The sequence below is a fragment of the Sinocyclocheilus grahami genome, unplaced genomic scaffold (assembly GCF_001515645.1).
Source record: "Sinocyclocheilus grahami isolate Dianchi unplaced genomic scaffold, SAMN03320097.WGS_v1.1 scaffold311.1, whole genome shotgun sequence".
In the NCBI taxonomy this organism is placed as follows: Eukaryota; Metazoa; Chordata; class Actinopteri; order Cypriniformes; family Cyprinidae; genus Sinocyclocheilus; species Sinocyclocheilus grahami.
The window spans coordinates 1,287,763-1,314,062 of NW_015505490.1; the positions used below are offsets into that span (position 1 = coordinate 1,287,763).

Consider the following 26,300-nt stretch of genomic DNA (forward strand, 5'->3'; position numbering starts at 1 on the left):
ATATATATATATATATATATATATATATATATATATATATATATATATATATATATATATATATATAAATAATATTTATACTGGCCTTTTGTCTCCATTGATAAACTGTGTATGTGATTGCAACAGTCCTGTGGTTTTGGTTGAGCTTTAGGAAAGGAAATAAGATTGACGTGTGTTTTAAATTTGTCAGTATATGTCACTGCACTTCTCAGTTGTGAGGTGTGGCTTCACATCGGCATCTTGGCATTGAATGAAACGCCTGTTTTACTAATTGTACCGACATTATGTGATGTTTATATACAGAGATCTGAGTTCATTTCGTTTGGTGGTGTCACTGGCATACAGAGTGACTCACCACTCCATCCACAATGCACTCTGTCTCTTTGTGACTCAGACTGTCTTCATCTCTTAAATGGATATTAGAGGTCATCACATAAGGGACTATGAGTATCTCTACTGGCAGATGTTATCTGTATGTTCATGCTACTAAATTCACAGTGTGAATGGTGTTTGAAAAAAAAGATTTTTCTTTTTTTTTTATATAGCCATGGTCATCACTGCTCAGAAACTGGAACAGCCTGGCAGTGACGCATCCGGGCTACATGGCGTTTCTCACCTATGATGAAGTCAAAGCTCGTCTGCAAAAATTCATCCACAAGCCTGGCAGGTAATACACATGCCGCGCACGTCACTGTAAAGGGGTAGTTCACACAAAAATTGGATAATGACTTGTGTTGTTCCAAACCTAAATTACTTTTTCTTTGAAACAACAAAAAAGCTATGCTTTTTATTTTATTTTATAATTTTTTTTTATTATAAATATTTTTCTTACATTATTATTTATTATTCTTACTTTTTTTCTAGTCATTTTATCTATCCATCAGTCCAAATGTTGATCAATTACTTTTCTTCATTAAAGCAACACAAAAGTTATTTTTTATTTTATTTTATTTTAATAAGGTCATTGGATTGAAATAAGAAGCAGAATTAAATTTGAGTCAGCTATCTATTTAGTCCCAGTACTCAAAGATTTTGGTGTCTTGGGCTTCAGCCATTCAGCCAAGTCTTTTTCATTCAGATGTGTTCATGGCATCAGCCTTGTTACAGCGGCATTATCTGCGACATAAATAGTGACAGGAATTACATGGGACAATGCATCGTTAGCTGCTTGAATCCCTACTCTTGAGTGGCCCCAAGGACAGCATGGTACCTCCCATCAATAGATGTGTTGTGAAAGTACCATGATGTCACAAGTGCTCTCGATTCAAAGAAAAGCAATCACATGACCACCCCTAATGCACTGAGACGCATTTCTCAGTGATGGCTTGATCTGATACTGTTAGATTGTCCTGTTCATTTTGTCTCATGTCATAAGTATTTGCTGTAACAGTCATGTTTTCTCTTGGTTACAGCTATATCTTCAGGCTTAGCTGTACGCGGCTCGGCCAGTGGGCAATTGGTTATGTCACAGCCGATGGGAATATCTTGCAGACCATTCCACATAACAAACCCCTCTTCCAGGCCCTCATTGATGGCTTTAGGGAAGGATTGTAAGTCAACACAGCGTCTCCTTCTAAAACTCACACACAGAACATCTATTAAAACATTTAGATGTGTAATAAAGCATCAGATGTCACGCTTCACCACCCTCGGATTTTCAGTGTGTCTCACAGACTGTTTATTCCCATTTAGCTACCTTTTCCCCGATGGCCGCACACAGAACCCTGACCTCACAGGGCTGTGTGAGCCCTCACCTCAAGACCATATCAAAGTCACACAGGTCTATTTTTGTTTTTTATTATCTCAGACAGACACCTAAATCCATCTTGTGTCTTGGATAATCTGTGTAACTGTCTTTTTTTCATTGCTTACAGGAGCAATATGAGCTCTACTGTGAGATGGGCTCTACTTTCCAGCTGTGTAAGATCTGTGCTGAGAATGACAAGGATGTGAAGATCGAGCCCTGCGGCCATCTCATGTGCACTTCCTGTCTCACAGCCTGGCAGGTAAACCTGAAGAATCTTCAGCTGTCCATTAGTCTGGATACACGTGCATGTGTTTTCCTCACTCTCGATTTCTTTTCTCGCTCTTTCAGGAGTCAGAAGGCCAGGGCTGCCCGTTCTGTCGCTGTGAAATTAAGGGCACTGAGCCCATCGTTGTTGACCCCTTTGATCCCAAGGACCCCAATAGTGGAGGCTCCTATGGAGGCTGCAGGAGCATGTTTGGGGCTGAGGGAGCCCCTTCGCCCAGCTACGACGATGATGATGATGATCGCTTTGAGGATTCACCTTTCATGATTAGCAAGCTGGTTGGTGCTAAAGTGAGAACAACTTTTATCTCATTATTAGTTTAAGGACCATTCTGCTTTGCTAAACCTGCAAAAAGATGTCAACCACTACACCTCAACCTGTTTTTCAATGAACAGCATTGATTTAGCTGTCACCTGCCTCAGTAAATATAATTTTTTTTACTGTGTTCGTGGCTCCTGTTTTGAAGTTTAACAGGAATTCCTACAAATCCAAACCAAATAACTTTCTCCGCAGACATCTCAGTATTACTCAGCTCCAGATTGTGGTAAAGGCTCCGAAATGTTGGCATGAGTATTAAGTGTCAGTATAGATGTGTGCTGAATGGTTTGGCTTGTTTCAGGTGGAGAGGCCACCCTCACCGATGTCAGTTGCCCCTCAGCCAGTCGTTCCCCCAGTACCTCCTCGGCTGGATCTGCTTCCTCTCAGACCCACCAACCCTCCCGGGGCCTCTAGTCCAGGCGCCACATCCAAGGTAAATGCACTAGCATGGAATGTTCCGCCAAGTTTTTCACCCTCAGTACCTCAGTTTGGAATGTATTAAGCATTCTTTTTAAACACTTCAGAAGAAATTTTTAGAGTTAGAATTAGCAGAGCGTTGCTTGATGTTCAGTTCATAATATCTGGTTTATTCAACCCATTGCCAGGCCCCATCGCATCACAAGGACAAGCCGTTACCGCTTCCACCGTCCCTAAGGGACCTGCCTCCTCCTCCTCCCCCAGACCGACCACACCCAACCGGATCAGACAACCGGCTCCCGAGACGCCCTCTTCCCAGTACGCCCGGAGAACCTCCTCGGGACAAACTGCCTCCTGCCCCTCCTAACCGCAACATGCCGGACTGGAACTCCCGGCCCGTACCCAAAGCCCCATCACAGCCACCAGCAAGTGGAGACTCCCGTGGGTCTCGAGAACTCTCAAACAGACACTCCCTGCCTCTCCAACTCCCCTCCACTCTCGATGCCAGAGCAGAAGGACCGAGAAACAACAGTCCTCCCAGCCTTGACCACCAGCTGGTGAGGACGCACATGCCATATTTACACATTGACAGAAGCCTAATCTGAACTTTTATATAACCTTCATTTGCTTCATGTGCAGAGTTTCGGGTTATCCAATCCTGGGTCAGATTACGACAGCCCGAAAGTAAAGCCATCTGCCTCGGCTAATGCCATCTATTCCTTGGCAGTCAGGTAGGTGCCATAGAGCCAACATAAAGACTAGGGCAGCACGAAAGACTGCGTATTGAAATAAAACCGAAATCGCACTATGGCTTAATGCAATAATTAATCGCTTAGTGCTGCTTTCAGAGTGAAGCGCGGCACTATGGTCATTTACACGTGTGAAACAAGCTGCTCTGAGAAGCTGAAACAGTATCATGAGCTGTTTGTGTATAAATGAACACAGTGCTAAGTTTAATTCTGAAACTGATTTAAAAATGTGGACTATGAAAAAACTGATTTTGAACTCTGTTCAATTTATGGTTTGAGTTTGTTCTTGTAAAAACCCATGTACATAATTTTTTCCCCAAATCATTCAACCCTAAAAGAATGGTTTGCACTCAAAAAGTTGAAGATGAAGTCTTTTGAGCTTTTAATTATTTATTTTATCCTGTGCAGATACACTCCCCAACAAAATCACGATTCTAGAATTAATTATTTCCATATATACAGGTGCATCTCAATAAATTAGAATGTCGTGGAAAAGTTAATTTATTTCAGTAATTCAACTCAAATTGTGAAACTCGTGTATTAAGTAAATTCTATGCACACAGACTGAAGTAGTTTAAGTCTTTGGTTCTTTTAATTGGGATGATTTTGGCTCACATTTCACAAAAACCCACCAATTCACTATCTCAACAAATTAGAATACTTCATAAGACCAATAAAAATAAGAGACACCAGACCCAAAAATGAAGATGACCTGAAGGCCACTGTCAAAGAAACCTGGGCTTCCATTACACCTGAATAGTGCCACAGGCTGATTGTCTCCATGCCACGCCGCACTGATGCAGTAATTCATGCAAAAGGAGGCCCAACCAAGTATTGAGTACATGTACAGTAAATTAACATACTTTCCAGAAGGCCAACAATTCACTAAAAATGATTTTTTTTATTGGTCTTATGAAGTATTCTAATTTGTTGAGATAGTGAATTGGTGGGTTTTTGTTAAATGTGAGCCAAAATCATTACAATTAAAAGAACCAAAGACTTAAACTACTTCAGTCTGTGTGCATTGAATTTATTTAATACACGAGTTTCACAATTTGAGTTGAATTACTGAAATAAATGAACTTTTCCACGACATTCTAATTTATTGAGATGCACCTGTATATAAAGTGGACAGAACCCAAATATCGCAATGTCTGACGATTTTGTTTGTTGCGATATCATGTAGTAATTTATAATAAAAACACCCCCTCACTTCCTACACTCACTCTGAACCTGTCAGTAAAGCGAACAGTGTGTTGACTCTTTCTCCTGTGCTGACAGGCCTCTCCCAGCTGTCAAAGCTCAGAATGAGGACGCCTGTGAAAACGAAGAGGAGTCTGAGTATATGACTCCATCCTCTCTGCCAGTGTTGCCCTCTGCTGCAGGGGAAGCTGTGCCTAGACCACCTCCTCCACTTTCTCTCAGTCCCAGGTAACCTTGTTTTTGCAGCCACGGAGGTGCAAAACTCTAAGAGACACTCTGAATAGACTAGACATAGACATCAGATCTCTTTCAGTGTACTGACAGTCACTGTTTACATCTCTAGGGGTATGCTCAATGAAATGGAGCCAGAAAGCCCACAGATGTACGAAGCCATGTACAACATCCAAGCCCAGGCCCTTACTGCCTCTGGACCACATCAGGCCAGAGACTCGGGTACTGTGATATTTAAAGCTCTTCATCTTCATATAGGTAGTCTGCTAGTATATTCTAAACTGTGTAATATTGTATTTCTTTCATTGTTTAGATTATTCTGAATTGCCTCCTTTGACCTGCTCTAACGGCCCAAGGGATCCTGTTGGTGCATGTGGTGAGGAGGAGGAGGAGAACAGCTATGACTATCCCAAGCCCCATATACCCACCAACCTCGCCCGACGCACGCTTTCAGATGTTAACCCTACATCTTCAGCCTTCAGCCGCCTTTCCATAGACAGCGAGCTCAGAGCGGCAGCAAGTAAGTCATACCGAGTGTTATTTTAGTATTATACTATTATTTATTATTTTTATATATTTTTTAAATACAAAATAACTAGTATATAATAGTTTTATATAAATTCATATACTAGTTTTTATAGTATTTTGTATTAGCTTTTATCTTTATATTTTCAGTTTTCATTTTTATTTTAGTTAAAAGTTTAGTAAATTTGTAATGTTCTATTGTCATTTTTATTAGTTTTTGCTTTTTATAAATATTGACGTATTTTGAATTTTTTTTACTGAAACTATTAAAGTTAGTTATTTTAGTACTTCGACTTATTTCGATTAGTTGCAGAGGCAACATTTCAAAATTTTCAGTTTTTCATGTAATATAGTAATCTAATATTTATATTTTATTTTATATAACTCATCAACAGCTTCAAGCACTCAAGCATCTTTTAATATAAAAAGATTTTTTAGATGAGGAAACAGTCAGTTAAGTGTGTCCAATCTTTTGATTTCTATTGTAATCAGCATTTTAAGATATATTTACAGAGCAAATATAGCACTTGCTTTTTCCTTTTTCCACCTATATTTATTTTAGATCAAATTTCAATCCCAAGAGAGTGTCATGGCTTCCTTATTTTAGAACAGCAACTGCAGTATGATCACTATCTCAGACTTCAGTGTCTATATATTGACAATTTTTATTCTACATTGTGTCTTCAGCAGTCATGGACCCCACTGAAGCCCCCGAGCGGCCTCCTAAGCCTCTTCCCCGTCGCATCAACTCAGATCGCAGGCCCAGCCCGGTTCCCCCCGGAGCGAGCCCAGGGCCCAGCCAGCAGATCAGCAGCGAGATCGAGCACCTCTTGAGCCAAGGCTACTCCCATCAGGACATCCAAAAAGCCCTTATGATTGCACAGAATAATATTGAGATGGCCAAGAACATCCTGAGGGAGTTTGTGTCCATCCCTTCAACTGCACATATCTTAACATAACGAAACTTCTCTGAGCATCCAGTTGCGGCCTGGCCACGCTCGTCTCGCATTCGTCTCAGACTCCAGAAGAAAGGAGCGTGAACCTGCGCTCTAGTGATGGCGAGAGACACTTTCTCCGTAAAACACTTCTCGGATTCTCTGTCCTCCTTCGTACGTGCGGAAGAACTAGGGGTTTGTTGCGCTTCTTCAGCCTGAAGGCAACGCATGTCCCCTAAGGACAAAAACAAAAAAAAACTAAAACATGTATGCGTTTATATTTGATTTAATATATAAATCAGAAATTTGAGTATAGTTAATATATACACATGTATGTTGGAGAGGTTCAGCTGCAGAGATCAGGGTGTGTGAAGTATTAGGCCTCAGAGTTCGGATAGCTAAAGGGAGTTGAACAGGAGACTGCAGCCGAGCATGTTCTGGTGTGAAAAATGGCCTTTACTTGTGTTGCTTCGGTACATTTTGTTTTCAAGTGTGTGATTTTCATTTTTCGTCTGTCTAGTAGCATGCCGTACATGTCGGTCCCCACAGCGTAGTCACCCGTTTCAAAAATACTGCTCAGCCCCAAAGCAACCTGTTCTCCGCTTGACCTTGACCTCCAGGGTACTGTGGGAATTTTATGTTTTAAGCGCATAGTGGTGGCTGGCATCGGAAATGGGCTCTCCGTCAGCCTTGTTAAATCTGTGTAGCATTACTGTAACTGTACTGTACCATGAATTCACTTCCAAAATGTTTAAGGACAGCCAGTCCTTCAAATTCACTGTAGGAACATGCTGATGAAGGGTACACGCATCTGATGTCAGGGGACATGTAATTTGTTTGCTCTAATCTGAATGTGTCATTAATATGGTGGTCTCCGACTTTTGTGAAGTAGTGTGTTTACTAAAGGTAGTGTTCTCTAACAGATAAAGGGCAAAAGGTTGGACACGAAGTGAAACTGCTTAGTGTAAAAAAAAAAAAAATTTTTTTTTAAATAAAAAGTATTCGCTTAAAGGGGTCCAGGGCCTGGCCAAGTTTCTGCATTCGGTGGGGACTGAAATCACTCTTGGGGAGGTTCGGACTCTTGTATGAAGCTGTTCATCTTAGAAACCATTTCATTTGATCACCTTAATATGTTGTTGTTATTAATGTTATTATTATTTTTTGATTTATTGTTATTAATACAGAAGTGCTTTACTGCTGCTATTATTGTTAGTGCTAAACAATTAAGCCTTAAATGTACATTTGTGAATACTGTTTTTAACCCATTTTAAAGTGACAGTATCGGTTGTGTGTAATTTGGTGATGTAGCATACTTGAAATCAGAAGCAACTTGTGCAGGTGTGAGCCCAGCTGATTTGTTCTGCGTGTGTTTGTGTGTGTGCACATGGGATGTTTTGTTTTCATCCAGGTACGTTGCGGTTTGCTTGAAATACATAGGTTTGCGTTTATCTAAATGGTGATATGCGTCACGGGGCTCATCGCAGAAGGCTTTATTTCTGTGTTTAGCCTGTCACCAATTGGATCGATCTTTCAGTGACAGCCCTGTTCAAGCCATGATCGCAGTGCCCATAGTCCGCCTGCTGTTAGGGAGAAGGTTCTTCCCAATCTCCCCTTTGTTCTCAGGAATACCGTACATTTCAACAGAATCTACATTAGTGACTCCATACTTTAAACCAGTGCAAGACGGTCTCATTTTCAGGGTGAACACAATGCTTTGACTACTTTAAAGTAGCTCTCAATGACATCAGCAACAAATGTATTAATTCTGTGTTTCTTAAAGGGACAGTTCACAAAAAAAAACTAAATTGTGTCATTATTTACTCGCCCTCATGTCCTTCCAAACCTGTAAGTTTTTTTTTTTTTGTCCATACAGTGAATATCAATGGGGTCCAAAACGAAATTGGTCCTCATTGACTTCCATTGTATGCATAAAATTTGTGATTCACAAATGAAAGTTAGTCATAAAGCTTTGGAACGACACGAGTTAAGTTAATAAATTATGCCGTTTTAATTTTTGGGTGAACTATGACTTTAATATTTCCAGTTATTGCACCAGCACATTTGAATGCACTAGTAATACATTAAAGTGAGTTTGAGTCTCTCATGTGGCACTCGAGGACTCGTGATTGATGTCGCCGACGTCAAAACTGGCCCAATTTTAGTCCCTACTAGCCCCTAGTGTTCTTGAGCATGTTTCACTGGGGTTGCAGGTACTTCCCCGTCTCAATCTAAGGTACACATGCAACCTTGAGAGCTTATGATCAGGCAAGCTGTTAATTTGAAGTTGTAGGCTGTTAACTCTTGATTTGTAGATTCTGTTGCCTTGAAGCAAATGATGGTTTAGTACTGAATTTTATTTTTTTTTTACTGCACCATATGAAGTCTAGAGATTAGAAGGTGAATATTTTTTTTTAATCATTTCATTTTACTGTACTACTATTTCTTGATGATGGTGTGTGTACAATATTTGGCACAGTGTACCAAATAGTGCTATGATACTGTCACTTTAAAATCAAGCGTGTAAAATTACTTATACATAGAGTACGTGGAAATGGCAATGTTTTATTTCATTTTTGCATTCCTGTACATGTCAGAAATGTATTTTTGTTTACTGATGTGACTATTACTGTGAGCAGTGCCATATGTTTAGATATGACCGTAAATTTGTTCTGCAACCCGGAAAAAAGGCCTTGTTTAGTGTAAAGAGTGAATGATTTCCCTCATGAATTTTTTGAAAACGTTTCCATTGTCGCTCAACGCTTCTTTGGCTTGGTCAGTGAACATCATAGTGAATATCTGTCTGTTTACTGGAATGTCTCGAATCAAACCACAAGAGGAAGCTCGCTCCTCATTTTGCCATAACTAGTATTTCAGGGTTTCTTTCTTTTGTGCTAATTCTCATATCACTTTGGAAGTATGCACAACGCTATACTGTTAATTAAAACAATAGAACAATCATCGTGGCCACAGTGTCTGTCTTAAGGCTTCAGATGTTAGCTTTTTTTTTTTTTTTTTTCAGTAAAACGACACGCATACACTAACTGATATACTAGTTATTAACATTTGACTGGCAGTAAAGTTCAAGTACTGAAACTTGACCAGAGCACCTTTCTGGAAGTCTGGTATAGCCTAACCTTTTATAGAAACACTTACTTCTGTGTGACTCTCGTGTTACCATGAATACACTGAGCTGTATATAATTTTTTTCTAGTTCGTTAGTTTATTTATTAGTACCTACACATTCTAACATTAAAAGCCTTAAATATCTTTTTTTCCATTTTAACTTCAAACCAACATTTCAAACTTTTGTGTAGAACAGCTGTTTCAGCTGAACATAAATACAGTATGATCCCACATTTGAAGTGGATCAGAGAAGAACGGTTATTGTTTTGGTTTTAGAGCAACTTTGATGAAAGGTTTTGATCCACTTCGAATGCTGACTACTGTAGGCCAAACAGTGACAAAATTAAGGCTTGAGTAAACCAGCCCTTTTTAATAGAAATACCAGGACAATTCAAAAACAAGCATAAACAAAAATACCACTGACACAAAACAAAAACAGTGTAACAAACCAGAGGAAATGAAACGAGTGAACGTCAGTGTAATAAGAAATGTAGTATCCGTCTGTCTGGGTCTGCTTTGCTTACAGTACAGGGTACATACTGCATAGATTAGGATACAACTTATAAACCTTCAAAATATGGTTTAAAAAAAGTATAAAAATAGCACCTGAATTTTTTTTGTCCTGTTCTACTGTCCCTCCAACGTGTTAAATGAATGCAGACTTCCACATGCATTTTAATATTCCCTCTAAAATGTAACAATGGGAGGGGTTGGTCATGTACCTCTTTATTATTTACATTCAGTGCATGATGAGGACAGCAGGTAACGGCAGTTTAAAAAAAAATACAGCTGAGCTCTACAGGACACTTCCTCTCAGGCTAGAGGGACATTTTTAGCTCAAACTTTGACGTGAATGTAACTCAATCACTCGGCCCTCGCAGTGAACATAAGGAACTTAATTTGATATAGCTAAAAAAAATAAAGATAAAAACACAGAGGCATGACATGATCCTAACATTTTGCTTACATATAGTATTTGGATAAAAGGTCAACCATGTCAGAGACTTTCCCTGACAAATGATTTGTATAGAAAATGCCCTCAAGCTTTATCATTGGGCAGTTTCAGCGCTGATCCAGGGGACAGATGAATGTTTCCAGTGGTAAAGATGGTTCAGTGCATGTACTTTCTATTGTGGCAGAGGTGAGAGCAGGTTCAAATAAGACACATTGACAGCACATTGCAAATAATGAGTCTTCGGCACTCTACAAATGCCCCTCAACAAAGGGACTTGCATTATCGAAAAGATACTCAAGCGCAACCTTTTAAATGTCTCAGGCATTTTAAATAGCTAAATATATACAGTATTCCATATTTATATACAATTTGTAAATATTGGAGTGGAGTCATCCATAGTGAACTTGTTGCTTTTTGGATCATCTTACTGTATATTGAATCAGAATATATCAGGTCAAATATAAAACATGGGCAGAAAAAAAAATGAGTGTGAATTCAAGTGGCCGTTTTTGGGGAAGATGTGGACGTGTTGTGAGGTCTTTGAGCACTCCGAGTGGGATTCACCCTGAGACGGAGCACTGTAGGACAAAGGCTGCTAGTGTCTCTCCACATGTGCATGTTGTTTTCAGTCTTTGACTCTAATTGAAAGAAAATATCATCAGGTTTCCGTGGCACGGTAAGTGTCAGCCTTACAAATCTTGTTTAAGATTGGATTTGAGTTCAGTGAACTGTAGAAGAGCTAATAATGTGATTCTTTGTTCAGAAGTAATGACCTATTCAGTGGGGGACGTTTTGTCTCCGTTGACTTGTAGAAGCACCGCCTCTTCCGATTTACCGCTTTTCATCTCCATCACAATATCATCCTTACTGGCCTTTTCCTTTGTGCTGGAGAATGAAAACAACACATGGTATTAATGCTTTGTTTCATGATGATGTATTGAAAAATCTATTCAGACACATATTTAGTGTGAACTGAATGGATTCTAGAACTACTTTAAGATTATTTTGCTCTAATTTTAAGGTACAGTGTTATTTTATTATTATTTATATGCTATTTTAGTATTTATTCATGTTGAATTTGCTTTTATTTTTGTTTTATTTTAAGGTTTTAGTCATTTTGTTGTCTTTAAACTAATAAAATTGATAACAACATTTCTATTTAGCTTTAATGTATTTTAGTTTTAGGGATTTTAGTTTGTTTTAATAAAAAAACTACTAATAATAAAACTAATAATTAACTAAAAAAAACGAACAATTTAGCTATTAAGCTTTAATGTACTTTAATTTTAGTTCCAGTCATTTTAACTTTACTCATTAATAAAAAAAACTAATAAAAATGACCAAAACATTCTAGTTTTAGTTTGTCATTTTAGAACAACTTAAAAATGGGAAATGTGAAAACAAGTTTGCTTTTTAAGTTTTTCCATCTAATATTTTATTTTAGCTTAACAAAAAAATTACTTGTAACAGTTTAATCGTTTTACTAACAATAACAACACTGATTTAAAGGTGCAGTGTGTAATTTTTACAGCGCCAAATAACAAATGAACCTACAAATTGCATATTTCTTATAAACCTGCCTTTGCAAATATTCTTATTAATTGCTTTTCCTAATGTTTTCTATAAATGAATATGGGACAGAAGTAATCATGGGGTGAACTATTCATTTAATGTTAATTATGTCTATGTTAATTATACTTATTTTATTATATTCAAATCATATGTATTTTTTCATAAACCAAAACATACAAATCCTGCTTTCCCGACCGTCCACAGGGCAGCTTTCCTTTCTTGTAGAGGAAGTAGAGCACGCTGCCCAGTATGGCTATGAGGAGGAGGCAGATGATGATGACTGCTATGATGACTCCGCTGCCACCTCCTGCAGTAAGAGCAGAAAAGCAGGCTGAAGTTAGTACACTGACCAATGAAGGAAAAGCTCACACCTAAAGTAAAGCCTGAAAGACATACTTCAGGTGAATGTTTCCTATATGTCTGACTGAATTATACAAAGCCTTTTCTATAACAATTCATTTCCAAAAGGGCTGTCAGTAAAGTGCATTCTGAGTGCCGAGTGAAGAAAAGCAGTGATGATGCATGACTCGTTGTAGGGGCAATGATATAGAAAGCAAAGTATTCTGGAATCATTCATTCCAGAAAGATGGTCACAGTTCAGTTAAAGTGAAGCTTAGCATAAGAAATGATGGTTTTTACACAGCCTGAGTAAGGGCTGGCGGTGATGGTGGAGGATGAGTGGTCAGGCTGCTGTTGGTCTCACAATACAAACCTGTACGTGGTTGTTTTGGTGGAATGGTTAATCCTGTTCCTGTGATGACAAGGGTTTGAGTTACCAAACAGCAGTTATATTCACTTCAGTTATATATATCACTTTATCTCACATAGTGCTTTTCTTTAGTTAATCTTGGGAACTGCTGTCCCAGAATCTGTGAGGAAGTTATTGGCATAACTTAGACATTTTAGCGTCTTGTCTCCACTTTTTGTAAGAGCAGGGGGGTTAAACTGTGGTGTAGGGATCTTAAGGGAGTGCTATAGAAAATTTTAAAGAAAAATATTACAAAATGTATTTTTAAAAGAAAGTAGTAAATGAAAATCAAATCTGGATACAGTTTTGTGGGGGGGAAAGTGTGTTTTCATTTCATTGCCCTTAGCTTGTTCACTAATTGTAGGGCACTATTCTTTCTTTTTTTTTTAATGAATGGAATATATATACATACATACATACATACATACATACATACATACATATATATATTACAATTTGTTAATACTATTATTATTTCATATGTAGTGTTATTAAATTTTTTAATGAATTTTATATATACCAAAATACAAATGAAAATAATTTAAAAATCAATATTATAAATAAAAATAATATAATTTTCCAAATAAGTTACTTTAATTTCTTCAAGCTTTAGTACAATAGCAAATACAATACAAATACAAAGTCAATTATTCTGTAATTTGGGGTAGGATTTAAAAAAAAATAATATTTAATTATTAATTTAGAAATAAAAATAATTATAACTATAATAATATAAATAATATTTATATTAATTATAATATGAAAATATATTATTGTAATTAAAAATAGTAATAATATTTTAAAATAGTTCATGTTTGTATCAAGTCAATTATTTAATTAAAATGAAAACATAATGCTACTATATTTTGACAGACACATTCCTTGCTATTAACTTGTTGCGTTGTGTCTGGTTAGAACATGATGCTGTAAGAAACCGCTGACACTGAGACGAGCTAAATTTGCTCTTATAACTCCTCTTATAATTTTCCTGACTACAGCCATAAACAGTATCAGAAATAAGAGCTCTGAGGACCGCCATAATAAGGAACAGAAAGGTCATGATATCCCAAAGTAAGAGTGGCTGCTTTGCCCAATTGTCCCTGATGCCAAGCGCTCTGGTCCCATGAGGTCACAGGCAGTCAGCCAGGCCTGATGTGAAGCCTGCCTTTGAACTAATGAGAGTCCAGAGACCACATGAGAGCATTTTCACCATCAACCGCTGCCTTCTCTTACAGTCAAGCTGCTTTGTGTTTAAACACACACTGCTTTTGACTGCACCTCCAGAATAAATATACAATGCCACGTCAGCCCTCTCAAGATGACTGGGTTTCTATGGCACAGACCCTAAAGCAAAGAAAATATATTTCCTTATATATGAATGATCAATATATGAAATGATTTAACGGTATATTGGAAATATACAGAATAATATATTGTGTTAATATATTACAATATATTGAATAATACATACGGAATTGCTTTCATATAAGGAAAAATATGTGACAATATATTTAATCATATATTATAATATATGTAATTTTATATTCAGTAATAGACTTCATAACATATAGATGTACATGTGATAAGACATGGTACTGCATGTGTAAAAATATATTACACATATATTTACTCATGCAGTATATACACACATATATAACATATTTCTCATATTTTATAATTATTTACATTATATGTTTCATATTTCCATATACAGCTAGTTAACAACAGCACAGGCACACCTGCAAGTATTTGGCAAGTATTTCGTATTTAAAGAGTCTATGGGCATGCTGAAGAGTGCACAACTATTACTTTTTAAATAAAGTAATATAGTCTTATTGGTATTCACCAGTCATCAACCTAAACAGAGGCTCAACTCTTCAGCACAGTGGTAACCCCAAAAACTCAGACATACCAGAAACCCTTTTAAATTCCAAAATAATAGAACATTAAACACTAACTAACTATCTCCCCCTATATTAACATTGAGCAAAACACATGATATAAAACTTAATTTTAAGATTTACTCTCCTTTAACAGTCAGAAGCAAAGCATGCTGGGAACTAGAAATCTGCTGTAACATTCTGTGAATGTGTGTGTGTACATTCACATTCTGGGAACATGTATGTGCAATATATGTGCACAATAAAGGATAAAACTTTATGAATATTGCATGTAATGCTATTTTTGTCTTCATTTCTAAATATTTTTATATGTATAAATATAGCCATACATGGTCAATGCACGTATTGCAGTATATAAAAAAATATAAGCATCAGTTTACCAAATATAGAAATGTATTTTGTAATATATCACATTATATTTTGCAGTATATTCCCATATATTTGTCTTCCATAAGTGCGACACTGCTTTCTGTCATCAAATCTCAATCATGTGTTCTGTTACAGTGAAAATACAGTGATTCGCTGGAAAAACAGTCACTCGCCGCATTGAAGTAAAAAATATACAAGTATCTCAAAGTATTTTTAAGTGAAAGCTTCAGAAACATACCTTTAGTGCTGGTGGCTTGGGTTGTAGTTGTTGTCACACGTGCAACTACACAAGAAAAATTGGTATAGAATAAGATTGTATTTGTTTGCACAATTTAACTGTATCAAGTTAACATGAACTGACAATGAACAACACTTTTATAGAACGTATTAGTTATGGTTAATGTTCATTTATATACTAATACATTAAAAGAACTAATAGTTTAATAGCATATTATAATTAAAATAACATGAATTAAAATATTAAATAATATACGTCTTGGTTCAAAAAAATGCTTTTTCACTTTTTCAACTTTAGTTAGTCTGTAATGTTGTAATGTTAAAGTCCACTTCAAAAGGAGATATTTTATTTAACAGAAATCACTTTTCAAAAGTGTAGTTTGGACTACAACGCATATTTTCCGGGATTTGTGATATCACAAATATCGACGAATGGGACGAGACCTGGTTGAGCTGCACTAGAGAAGGCAACGAGTGTTATCACTATGCTGGAGACACGCTAGCTGTCCCAAGGCAGACGAACTTAGAGTGGTTACAATCATCCGGATTTAAATCGCGCTGAAATTGATTTGATTTTGACGCAATATTTACACTGAAGCTCACAGCAGGCGGCTATGGTAAGGGGAATGACATTTCCCGACCAGGTGCCGAGTGCTGCCAATCACAACACACACTGGCCCAGCTAACCAATCACAACACATTTCGTATTTCAGAAGGCGGGCCTTCATTTGATACAGGAACTATTCGAGCCGTTCATGCCAGACTGGGGAGAGAGGTGTTGTAATAATGTAAAATATGTGAAAAATAATGTGTTTTTCGAACAACCTAGTATGAGAGCCTGTTCTAGTACACCCCCAAAACAAAATCAAGACTTTGTAAAAGAGCATAATAGGATCCCTTTAATGAGCTAACAATTAACAATGATAATTGGTTAATTTGTACACTACCATTCAAAAGTTTGTGGTCAGTGAGATTTTTTTTTTAAAGAATTTAAAACAAAGAATTGCATAAAAGTGAAACTAAAGACATTTATGCAAAAGTTACAAAAGATTTCTATTTCAAATAAATGCTGCTCTTTTGAACTTTCTATTCATTAAAGAATCCTAAAAACACATCCTGAATAATTTTTTGGTGGAAATAACATTTTCCACAAATATTTTAAGCAGCACAACTGTTTTCAACTCATAATAATAAGAAATGTTTATTGAGCACCAATTTAGCAATTACAATGATTTCTGAAGGATCATGTGACATTGAAGACTGGCTGCTGAAAATTCAGCTTTGCCATCACAGGAATAAATTACATTTTCAAATATATTAAAATGGAAAACAATTATTTTAATATAAATATAATATAATTAATATGTATAATTATATTATATTTATATAATAATAATTAATATTAATATAATCATATTTTATAAAAGACTGTCAAAATATTGATCAAATTAATTAACTTAATTTATACTTAATTAACTAATTATATTTAAAAAATTGTTACTCCATGATACCAACAGTGCTGGTTAGATTACTACAAATTGTTGTCCATTACAGATTACAGATTACATAATGAAAACTGTAGTTAGAAACGTAATCTTCGTTACTCATTTTAGGTAATGTATTCTGACTACTTTTAGATTACTTTTTACCTAACTTGGTTTAAACTTACCATTAAATGTACCATATTGATATAAAAAAGCAAAGAGAAAGAAAATATATTACATTATTTGATATCAATATCAATATGATGAAGTGGATTAAACATTACATTTTGCCAGGGTTTCCCAAACTGGGGTTAATATAAGAACTGCAGTGGGTTTGTTGACAAAAAGCTGATAATTGGTTCAATCTTAAAAAATGTATAATGAAATACAGGTGCATCTCAATAAATTAGAATGTCGTGGAAAATTCATTTATTTCAGTAATTCAACTCAAATTGTGAAACTCGTGTATTAAATAAATTCAGTGCACACAGACTGAAGTAGTTTAAGTCTTTGGTTCTTTTAATTGTGATGATTTTGGCTCACATTTAACAAAAACCCACCAATTCACTATCTCAACAAATTAGAATATGGTGACATGCCAATCAGCTAATCAACTCAAAACGCCTGCAAAGGTTTCCTGAGCCTTCAAAATGGTCTCTCAGTTTGGTTCACTAGGCATTTCATTGTTTACCTTTGACCATTAACCAATATCAGAGAATTGTGAACTTCTTACAGTCTGAAAATAAAAACTCACATGCTTCAATCTTGCGAGAAACATTTACTGTCCCAAACTCATTGGCAGCGCTGCAATTGGCTGTGAGTTTAGACACGGCCCTCACAGAGATCATGCTGAGAACACCAGTGTCCGTCTTCTGGTTCTCCACTTCTGGCACAGGGACAGGCTGCCCAGTCTATATATATTTTGTCATGGTAATATCAGTTTTCAAAAAGGCCATAAAACTGACTGGATTCCATTAATCTAGAATAATGTAACTCACAACTGCACATCATGATTTACCCAAGAGGTTTCTTGAATTACAATCATCTTTGCAACATTCTTATCAAACGACAGTCCTGACCCTCTATACAACCATAAACTACCCATTAAATTACTACCAAAATATCTTTGTAACTGTGTGATGGTTCCTGATTGGTCAGGATCAGAGTGATATAAGGATACCCATTGGTCAGAGAGGGTCCAGGTGATGGTGGGGAATGGGTAGCCTTCTGCATAGCAGGTCAGGTTAACGGAGCGGTCAGCCATGTTCACTGGACCCACCGCTATCTCCTCTGTGATCTTAGGCTTCCCTAAAGCAGGTTTAGATGTTTAGTCATGAAGACACTTTTTTTGTTTTTCTATAATATTGGTGATGTTTTATATGTGAGCTAATATTTTCAGACTTTAATTAAGATATTATTTAGTTTGTTTTTTAATCTAAACCAGGTTTTACTTTCCCTGTATGGACAGTCGGTCCTCACAATGTAGGTAAAGACTCACCTCGCACACTGATTTGCACAGACTTTTGTTCTCGTAGCTCAGGCAGGGAAGGGACTGTCACTTCACACATATACATCCCAGCAGTGTCATAGGAGGCATTGTTTAATTCCAAAACATGCCTCTCCACCAGCCGCATGCCATCCTGCAGTGAAACACACCGTCAAATAGGTCCATTTGCATTCTTGAGCATTTCAAGAGAACTGTTTATCAAGCAGATTAATTCTATTCATGTTGGATATTATTTATATGTTGGAGTTTTGATATGGGCCTTGGTCTTGAGCTCTTTTGAGACCACATAAACGTGGTATTGGTCTATATTTGGGACTTATTACTTAAAATCTGGGGTTTAAAACTCTTGATCTGGGTCTCAGGTTATTGATCTCTAACTATTGATCTAAGAACATAGTCTAACATTTCCTTTCAAAGGTTTAGGGCCAGTACAATTTTTAAGAAATCTATACTTTCAAAGCAAAGACCCATAAATGTATCACAACATTTATAATGATACAAAAGATTTCCATGTCAAATAAATGCTGTTCTTTTCAACTTCCTAATTATCAAAGAATCCTGAACAAAAGTATCAGTTTCCACAAAAATATCAAGCATCACAATTGTTATAAACATTGATAATAATAAGGAATGTTCTTTGAGCAGCAAATCAGCATATTAGAATGATTTCTGAAGGATCATGTGACACTGAAGACAGAAGTAATTTCTTCTGAAAATGTATATTTCACAATATTACTGTTTTTACTGTATTTTTGATCAAATAAATACAGCCTTGGTGAGCATAAGAGACATTACTAACCCATACGGCAAAAAAAAAAGTATTTATAAACAAAATATATTTTAAATATATGCTAACTATATGTTGCAAACAGAGAATGAAATATAATATGAAATATATGTTTGAAATTGAAATATATTTAGTTCCCACCTTCATATACCAAACTATATCTCAAAATGTATTTTAGGGCCAGGAAAATAAAATAAAATGTAAATGTGGATGGAACAGCCTGCTAGACATCAAAACTAGATTTACAATGATTTTTTAATAATATTTATTATTGATTATTTATTTATATATTTATTGGAACATTGTAAAGTTCCTTGCTGAATTTTATTAAAATGTGGTATATGTTTACATGTGCTATAGATAACAAATAAGGTTTTTCTTCAGATTTCGCATATGTGAATGTATTTTATTGAATTGAAATATACAGAGGGCAAAATATATTTTTAAATGCTTAAATATATATATATATATATATATTTATTTTTTTTTTATACAAAAATGTCCATAAATATATAGATATATACAAATATATTTACATAGATATATTTTTAAAAATATTTAGCAAAAACAACTTTTGCCCAGTTCTTTGTATATTTTGAAATACATTTTAAAATATATTTTCATTAATTCATTATACTTAAGTTTATTTTAGCCAATAGGAAACGTGATAACCTCAACTACAGGTCAGAGTGGTGTCATCATCAGTTTTGACTGCATCTTATTGTTGTACCTTATACCATGCTGTCTGTGTGGGTAAAGAAGACAAGGCGTTGCAGGTTAAGGTGAGATCTTCCCCCTGGTCCAGAACTGTCTCCTCTGGTGTCACCACAATATGATCCAGATCTAAGAAAGAAAGAAAAAAGGTGTTTAGTCACCATGAAGATGAAAGCTGACATCATCTGCCACGGCACAGGAACTGCAGAGGAACATGCTCTTACAGTGCACTGTCATATTGATGGAGTCCTCAGCGACAGTGTTTGTGTCAAAGTCAATTGACTGGCACACATACGTCCCGCTGCTTGATCGCTTGACATTTTCCAGAAGCAGCATTTCCTCATTTGAGCTCAACTCATTCTGGAAAAAAAATGAGAATAATTAGAACCGCAGGTAATCCAATGAATTTTTTTCACATGTTCAGAGATTTCAGAACAGCTGCCATTCAATCCAAGTTCATTTGCAAAGCGCTTTTTACAATACATATTGTTTCAAACCAGCTTTACAGAAAATGTTACAATCAGAAAGTATTCTGTTATCAGTCAGAGATGAGTGTGTCAAAGTAATGTCCATATGGCTAATAATATACACCTATAAGATAATATTAGTTATGTGATTAGTAAACATCATGTATTGAGTTAAGCAGACATAATGAACATGTTAGGCAGTGATTTCAGCTATATTACCCCATTATGTGTGAAATCAAAAAAGGGCTGAGGTTTTCCATTTCCCTCACATCGGATCTCCACAGTGTCGCCTTCTTTTATAAGCCTATCAGGTGGATTTACGGACATTGTTACTTCTGTCGTAGGGTCTGAAAATGAAATGAAATGGTAAGACACTGTTATGCTTTGTGGATCCAACAGATGGCAGCACGGAGCACTGTACACTCAAAAATCGATCAATCCACAGAAGAAAGTCAGTCATAGAGGTTTGGATGACACGAGAAAGAGAAAATGAAGACTATTTTCATTTTTTGGGGTTAATAGTAAATGTAGGCTAAAAGGATGTTGACTCACAGTAAACTGTGATGTTGATTTTTTTGGACTCTGTCATTCTAACTCCACCAGGGACAAAGTACTTGACCTCGCAGTAGAAAAGGGCATCTTCATCTGTCCTCTTAACCTTAATGTACAGTTCACTGTCGACTGTTAACAGGCTGTTGGGTTTGGTTGTCACTGACTCCATGGTCTTTACCTCTAAAGGGGATGCAGATGTTTTTTGTCATTGTCAAATAAAATTACATTTCGTTTTGGAGAATGTTCACATAATGGTCCTGTATTACCACCATCTGATTGCTGGAGAGGAAATCTGTCCTTGTACCATGTGATGTTGGGTCTGGGATATCCGTCGTCCACTTTACAGTGTGCAACCTGAGTGAAAACCCCATAATTATGCAAAGTTCATAAAATGTACATAAACTGATAGGGTTTTTGGAACTCTACCTTTGATGGCTCCTCCACAGTAACAGAAATCCCTGTGTGCATACCTTCAATCACAGGTAGAGATGGTGAGTCTAAAGGACAGAGAGGTTTGGTGTTAGGATGAAGCTTGGAATACTGTAAGTCATTTCATTATGATCCCCCAGCCTGGACAGGCTCTTCTAAAACAGGTGGGACAAGTCTGTTTTGTCTTACTGAATATTTGGAGACGAGTGTGTCCTTCAGCGCTGTCTGTCGACACATTAAGCACAGTGCAGATGAACTCCCTCTGGTCACTCAGTTGCACATTGTCGATGATCAGAATGGCACTTCCGCGTGCATTCTGTGGTTCATGGGAGTGTGTGACTTTGATCCGCCCGGCGTATTCACTGCCCTCTTCAATGATCTCATTCTGATCATCATAGTAGTAGATTCTTCTCCTGCTTTGGTCCCTGCCTGGCCATTTCTGTACAAAGTCAAAAATGCTGATGTTCAGATTTCAACATTTATTGTAAGACTAGATTTGAAAACTAGCCTTCAAAGGTATGGGGATGTTGAGATTTTTTTAAAGAAATTAATACTTTCATTCAGTAAGGTTGCAATTAATTTATCAAAAGTGACCGTTAAAAACATTTACAGTATATTAGAACAGGTTTATATTTCAAAAGAAATGCTGTTTTTAACTTAAACTTACTAAAAAAGTAGTTTCTTGAGCATCAAATCAGCATATTAGAATGATTTCTGAAGAATCACGAGACACTGAAGACTGGAGTAATGATGGCTGAAAATTCAGCTTTACCATCACAGGAATAATTAACATTTTAAAATGTATTAAAATAAAAAAAGTTATTTTAAATTGTAATACTATTTTTCAAAGTTCCGTTTTTTGCTGTATTTTTTTATTAAATACAGTAAACGCAGCCTCTGTGAGTATTAGAGACTTCTTTTTGAAAAAAGGACCCCAAACCTTTGAACGGTAGTGTACATTCTATTGAAATTCTACTGAAAAATTGCCAAAAAATTTACTTACTACTAAACTTACTTTTACTTTTAAAAATCTTAAATCTATTTAAACACTCCTTTCTCCTACTGTAAAGTACTGTAGAAAATATTGTATTTGTAGTAAATATTCTTAATGTAATTATTTTCTATTTATTGTAAATACATATATTTTTTTTAATTAGTAAACTACAATGTACATTGCAGTAATTGTTATACTGATCTTAAGCTAATTTTAATTTAAAATGATAAAGACATTTTATTTGGGCATTAGTTAGAATAACTGGAGGAAATGCACTTAGTTGTTAATCTTTTCTTAATAGCCTTAAAATCTGGTTTATTTTCTTAGCTTCATTTCTTAATTCATCATTTGATTTTAGGGGTAAAATGTAAACCCAGTCATTTCTCATAATAATTACCCATTTAGCTGCTATTTGTGAATGAAAATAATGTAAAGTGTGAATATGCCTGTTTCTCACAGTAAACCAGACTATCATCTTGGCTGGTTCCTTCAGAGTGTAGATACAGGGGATCTCAGCCTGGCCTTTTAAAAATACATCCACCCGGTCTTCCATGCTCACATCCACTATGGCCCATGCTGAAAACACATCAATAAACACAGATTTGTCAATAGACCTCAAATTGATACTGTCAAAGTCAAGTCAAATCTATTGAGTAAAAGGGTCCACATTTGCTGGACAGTTTTTGTGATGCCTATTCCCTAAGCCCCTTCATAATATCCTTTGAATGGAGTGACCCCTTAACAGGAAATAGGGCACGGGAAAGACCACTTCTGATTGGACCGCACCACCCATGTTCCTATGTCAAATACCTGATCTAGTGGGAGCAAAGTACTTGAGTGAGAAGATATTATGAGTGGAATTCACTGAGCCCACCCATGTCCAAATTCATGTGTAGCATTGTCATGTCATGTCTCAGAAGGAAGAAAGACTCAATTTATCTAGAGAATAAGTGACCTACTGTTTGCCAGAAATTAGCTGTTCTCTCCCTTAAAGCATCTTAAAGCTCGCTGAATCAAGAGGAGGCTGAAACTATTCTTCATCCTCAAAAGTCTGATCACTACAAGACACGACAAAAACATCCATCTGCTAGTCATTCTGGCGTGCTGTTTGTTCTATGAGGAAAATAGTTTGCTAACACACTTCACAGAGAGGGTGTATAATCTAGATTCACATTTCCAATTGATTTTGCACCAGTGCTCCTCAGCAACCTTTCAAATATATTGTAAATGGCCTTTCTGGCCTCTATGTGGTCCTGTGGGCACTACAAGGGGATAATTGAGTATGAGGGATGCTTTCACATTACAGAAATCTGATTAGTTTCTCCCAACAAAGGCATTTCCTGTGCATTAGCGGCATTAGCGTAAGACTGACGTTCTCTGTTGTAGCCATCAAACATTCACCTTGTTTACTGAGTTCGAAAGGTAGGACCAAGGTAACTATAATGCCTTGTTTCTGAAGTTAATGTGGTGAAACAAATGATCTTATTTTTTTAACAAAATTAAATAAATCTTTGATTTTGATATTTTTCGTAGTGGTGGTTTAGTTCGCATGCTAATGCTGTTCCCTCTTTTGAGTGTCTCACACCAATAAAATATTATAATAAAATATAATATTATATATTATATAAAATATAATATAACAGGTGTGCTGTTTTGCACATTGCAATTTATACAGTATAGGTTTTAATTATTTCTGTTTCATATACAGTAAATGTTGTTCTTTTGAACTTTCTATTAATCAAAGAATCCTGAAAAACAATGTATCACAGTTTTCACAAAAATACGAAGCAGCACAACTGGTTTCAGCACTGACGATAATAAGATATCTTTCTTGAGCAGAAATTTAGCATATTAGAGTGATTTCTGAAGGATCATGTGACACTGAAGACTGGAGTAATGATGCTGAAAATTCAGCTTTGCATCACAGGAATAAATTACATTTAAAATAAACATGCAAATAGAAAACAGTTATTTTAAATTGTAATAAAAGTTCACAATATTACCCTTTTTACTGTATTTTTTATCAAATAAATGTAGCCTTGGTGAGAATGAGATCATTCTTAAAAAAAAAAAATAAAAAAAAACTTTGGCATGGTATTGTAAATAAAATATTCCAAGATCTGCCTTTCAGCTAAGATTTTCACTTGTCATAATGCAAATCTGTAATCATATGTAAGCATAAACATCCAGAATTGGACATCATTTGACCAGCATTTCCCTTGATTGAACCTCACAGATTACAGAGATTAAATGAAGCAGATAAGAAAGAATAACTGTAAACTCCAATATCTTGCCCAGCTAAGAAAGATCTGCAGACAAATGAAAGTCTGCCAACGTGCCATAGCAGCAACCATGCAGAACTTCAACAAGCTTCAATTATAGTTAAGAGACTCAGACACACAGCATGTCACTCTTTTTAGGCATGGAAAATCTTTCAGACAAAAAAGAATGGCCAAAAAAGGAAGCGAGAGCTTATGTGCCCATGAGCCACTGTTGACAGTTTGGTGTCTCCACAGTCTGGAGTGCAGATAAAAATTATTACGCATGGGTTGTTCTGTGTCATCAGTCTACAGAGTAGGCTTCTAATATAAGCTCTCTTTCAGAGCAGCAGTGCTGGACAAATCCTGGACGTCTGAACAATGAAGCCAAAGTTTTTTCAAGGGTTTCAAACAGAAGACTTTAAGCAGGAAGACACAACTCAAGGTTTACACATTTCCCAGTAAAGCTGTGAGAGATGTCTGCAGTAGCCCCTCACTGCAGAACACAAGATCAAGGGGGCGGGGTTGGATCCACATCTAGGGAGTGGAGACGGGTAGGTTTAGGGGTGGAGATAGGTGGGTTTAGGGTTCAGGGGGTGGAGACGGGTAGGTTTAGGTATATGTAAGGTTGGAGGAGTTGGATCTGGATCCAACCTCGTCCCCTGGATCTTGTGTTCTGCAGTAAGGACCATCTCCATGTCTGAATCCCAGATGAGCCCAATACTAAGCAGCTGTTCTGTCTTTAATCTTTCAGACAAAAAAGAATGGCCAAAAAAGGAAGCGAGAGCTTATGTGCCCATGAGCCACTGTTGACAGTTTGGTGTCTCCACAGTCTGGAGTGCAGATAAAAATTATTACACATGGGTTGTTCTGTGTCATCAGTCTACAGAGTAGGCTTCTAATATAAGCTCTCTTTCAGAGCAGCAGTGCTGGACAAATCCTGGACGTCTGAACAATGAAGCCAAAGTTTTTGCAAGGGTTTCAAACAGAAGACTTTAAGCAGGAAGACACAACTCAAGGTTTACACATTTCCCAGTAAAGCTGTGAGAGATGTCTGCAGTAGCCCCTCACTGCAGAACACAAGATCAAGGGGGCGGGGTTGGATCCACATCTAGGGAGTGGAGACGGGTAGGTTTAGGGGTGGAGATAGGTGGGTTTAGGGTTCAGGGGGTGGAGACGGGTAGGTTTAGGTATATGTAAGGTTGGAGGAGTTGGATCTGGATCCAACCTCGTCCCCTGGATCTTGTGTTCTGCAGTAAGGACCATCTCCATGTCTGAATCCCAGATGAGCCCAATAGTAAGCAGCTGTTCTGTCTTTTTAACCTCACATAAAGTCAACAACAAAAATAGCACATCCTGTGACTGCTGGAGAACAAAAAGGAGCGAGTCTCAAATTAAAGAATTTAATTTAGAATTTAACTTTTCCTCAGACAATATACAGTGGGTACGGAAAGTATTCAGACCCCCTTAAATTTTTCACTCTTTGTTATATTGCAGCCATTTGCTAAAATCATTTAAGTTCATTTTTTTCCTCATTAATGTACACACAGCACACCATATACAGATTTGACAAATTCAGCAATTTTATATGCGGAAACAGTCAATTGTTTGCAGAAATTGAGCAACTTAAGTCCTTTCCCCGTTGAGTCAAACACAGTTTAAATCAGCGCTTCCGTATAGCACGAGCGCCACCTAGTGATTTGGAGATCCCTTGTGTTGCACTAGTGACTAGTCGTTCAAAAGCTGCCAGTAGCCCCTCACTGCAGAACAAAGATCCAGGGGGCGGGGTTGGATC

At 36.6% G+C, this 26,300-nt stretch overlaps 2 protein-coding genes across 8 annotated transcripts in view; one reads left to right on the forward strand and one right to left on the reverse strand.

The window, feature by feature from the left end:
• Positions 1-8,229, forward strand: part of LOC107601723 (E3 ubiquitin-protein ligase CBL-like) — a 49,454-nt gene extending 41,225 nt beyond the window's left edge. The window contains exons 5-16 of one of the 2 annotated variants that reach the window (XM_016293992.1): positions 546-667; positions 1,413-1,550; positions 1,693-1,780; positions 1,875-2,006; positions 2,096-2,320; positions 2,650-2,781; positions 2,954-3,322; positions 3,405-3,496; positions 4,796-4,945; positions 5,061-5,170; positions 5,262-5,468; positions 6,161-8,229. In XM_016293992.1, coding sequence (XP_016149478.1) covers positions 546-667; positions 1,413-1,550; positions 1,693-1,780; positions 1,875-2,006; positions 2,096-2,320; positions 2,650-2,781; positions 2,954-3,322; positions 3,405-3,496; positions 4,796-4,945; positions 5,061-5,170; positions 5,262-5,468; positions 6,161-6,432 — 2,037 coding nt within the window. In that variant the 3' untranslated portion in view covers positions 6,433-8,229. The remainder of the gene's footprint in view (positions 1-545; positions 668-1,412; positions 1,551-1,692; positions 1,781-1,874; positions 2,007-2,095; positions 2,321-2,649; positions 2,782-2,953; positions 3,323-3,404; positions 3,497-4,795; positions 4,946-5,060; positions 5,171-5,261; positions 5,469-6,160) is intronic. The other variant, XM_016293993.1, reaches the window with a different exon arrangement.
• A 1,654-nt stretch (positions 8,230-9,883) lies between these two features.
• The window catches only part of LOC107601725 (cell surface glycoprotein MUC18-like), a 36,533-nt gene continuing 20,116 nt past the window's right edge, over positions 9,884-26,300 (reverse strand). Inside the window, exons 2-17 of one of the 6 annotated variants that reach the window (XM_016293995.1) lie at positions 22,705-22,823; positions 21,443-21,692; positions 21,251-21,321; positions 21,091-21,178; positions 20,825-21,004; positions 20,492-20,619; positions 20,030-20,165; positions 19,822-19,934; positions 18,296-18,437; positions 17,978-18,105; positions 17,552-17,708; positions 15,315-15,359; positions 12,771-12,809; positions 12,236-12,365; positions 11,260-11,371; positions 9,884-11,124 (exon numbers count right to left, since the gene is read on the reverse strand). In XM_016293995.1, the coding sequence (XP_016149481.1) occupies positions 11,260-11,371; positions 12,236-12,365; positions 12,771-12,809; positions 15,315-15,359; positions 17,552-17,708; positions 17,978-18,105; positions 18,296-18,437; positions 19,822-19,934; positions 20,030-20,165; positions 20,492-20,619; positions 20,825-21,004; positions 21,091-21,178; positions 21,251-21,321; positions 21,443-21,692; positions 22,705-22,823 (1,838 nt within the window). In that variant the 3' untranslated portion in view covers positions 9,884-11,124. Of the gene's footprint in view, positions 11,372-12,235; positions 12,366-12,770; positions 12,810-13,718; positions 13,979-15,314; positions 15,360-17,551; positions 17,709-17,977; positions 18,106-18,295; positions 18,438-19,821; positions 19,935-20,029; positions 20,166-20,491; positions 20,620-20,824; positions 21,005-21,090; positions 21,179-21,250; positions 21,322-21,442; positions 21,693-22,704; positions 22,824-26,300 lie in introns of those variants that run through there. The other 5 variants (XM_016293996.1, XM_016293994.1, XM_016293997.1 and 2 more) reach the window with 5 other exon arrangements.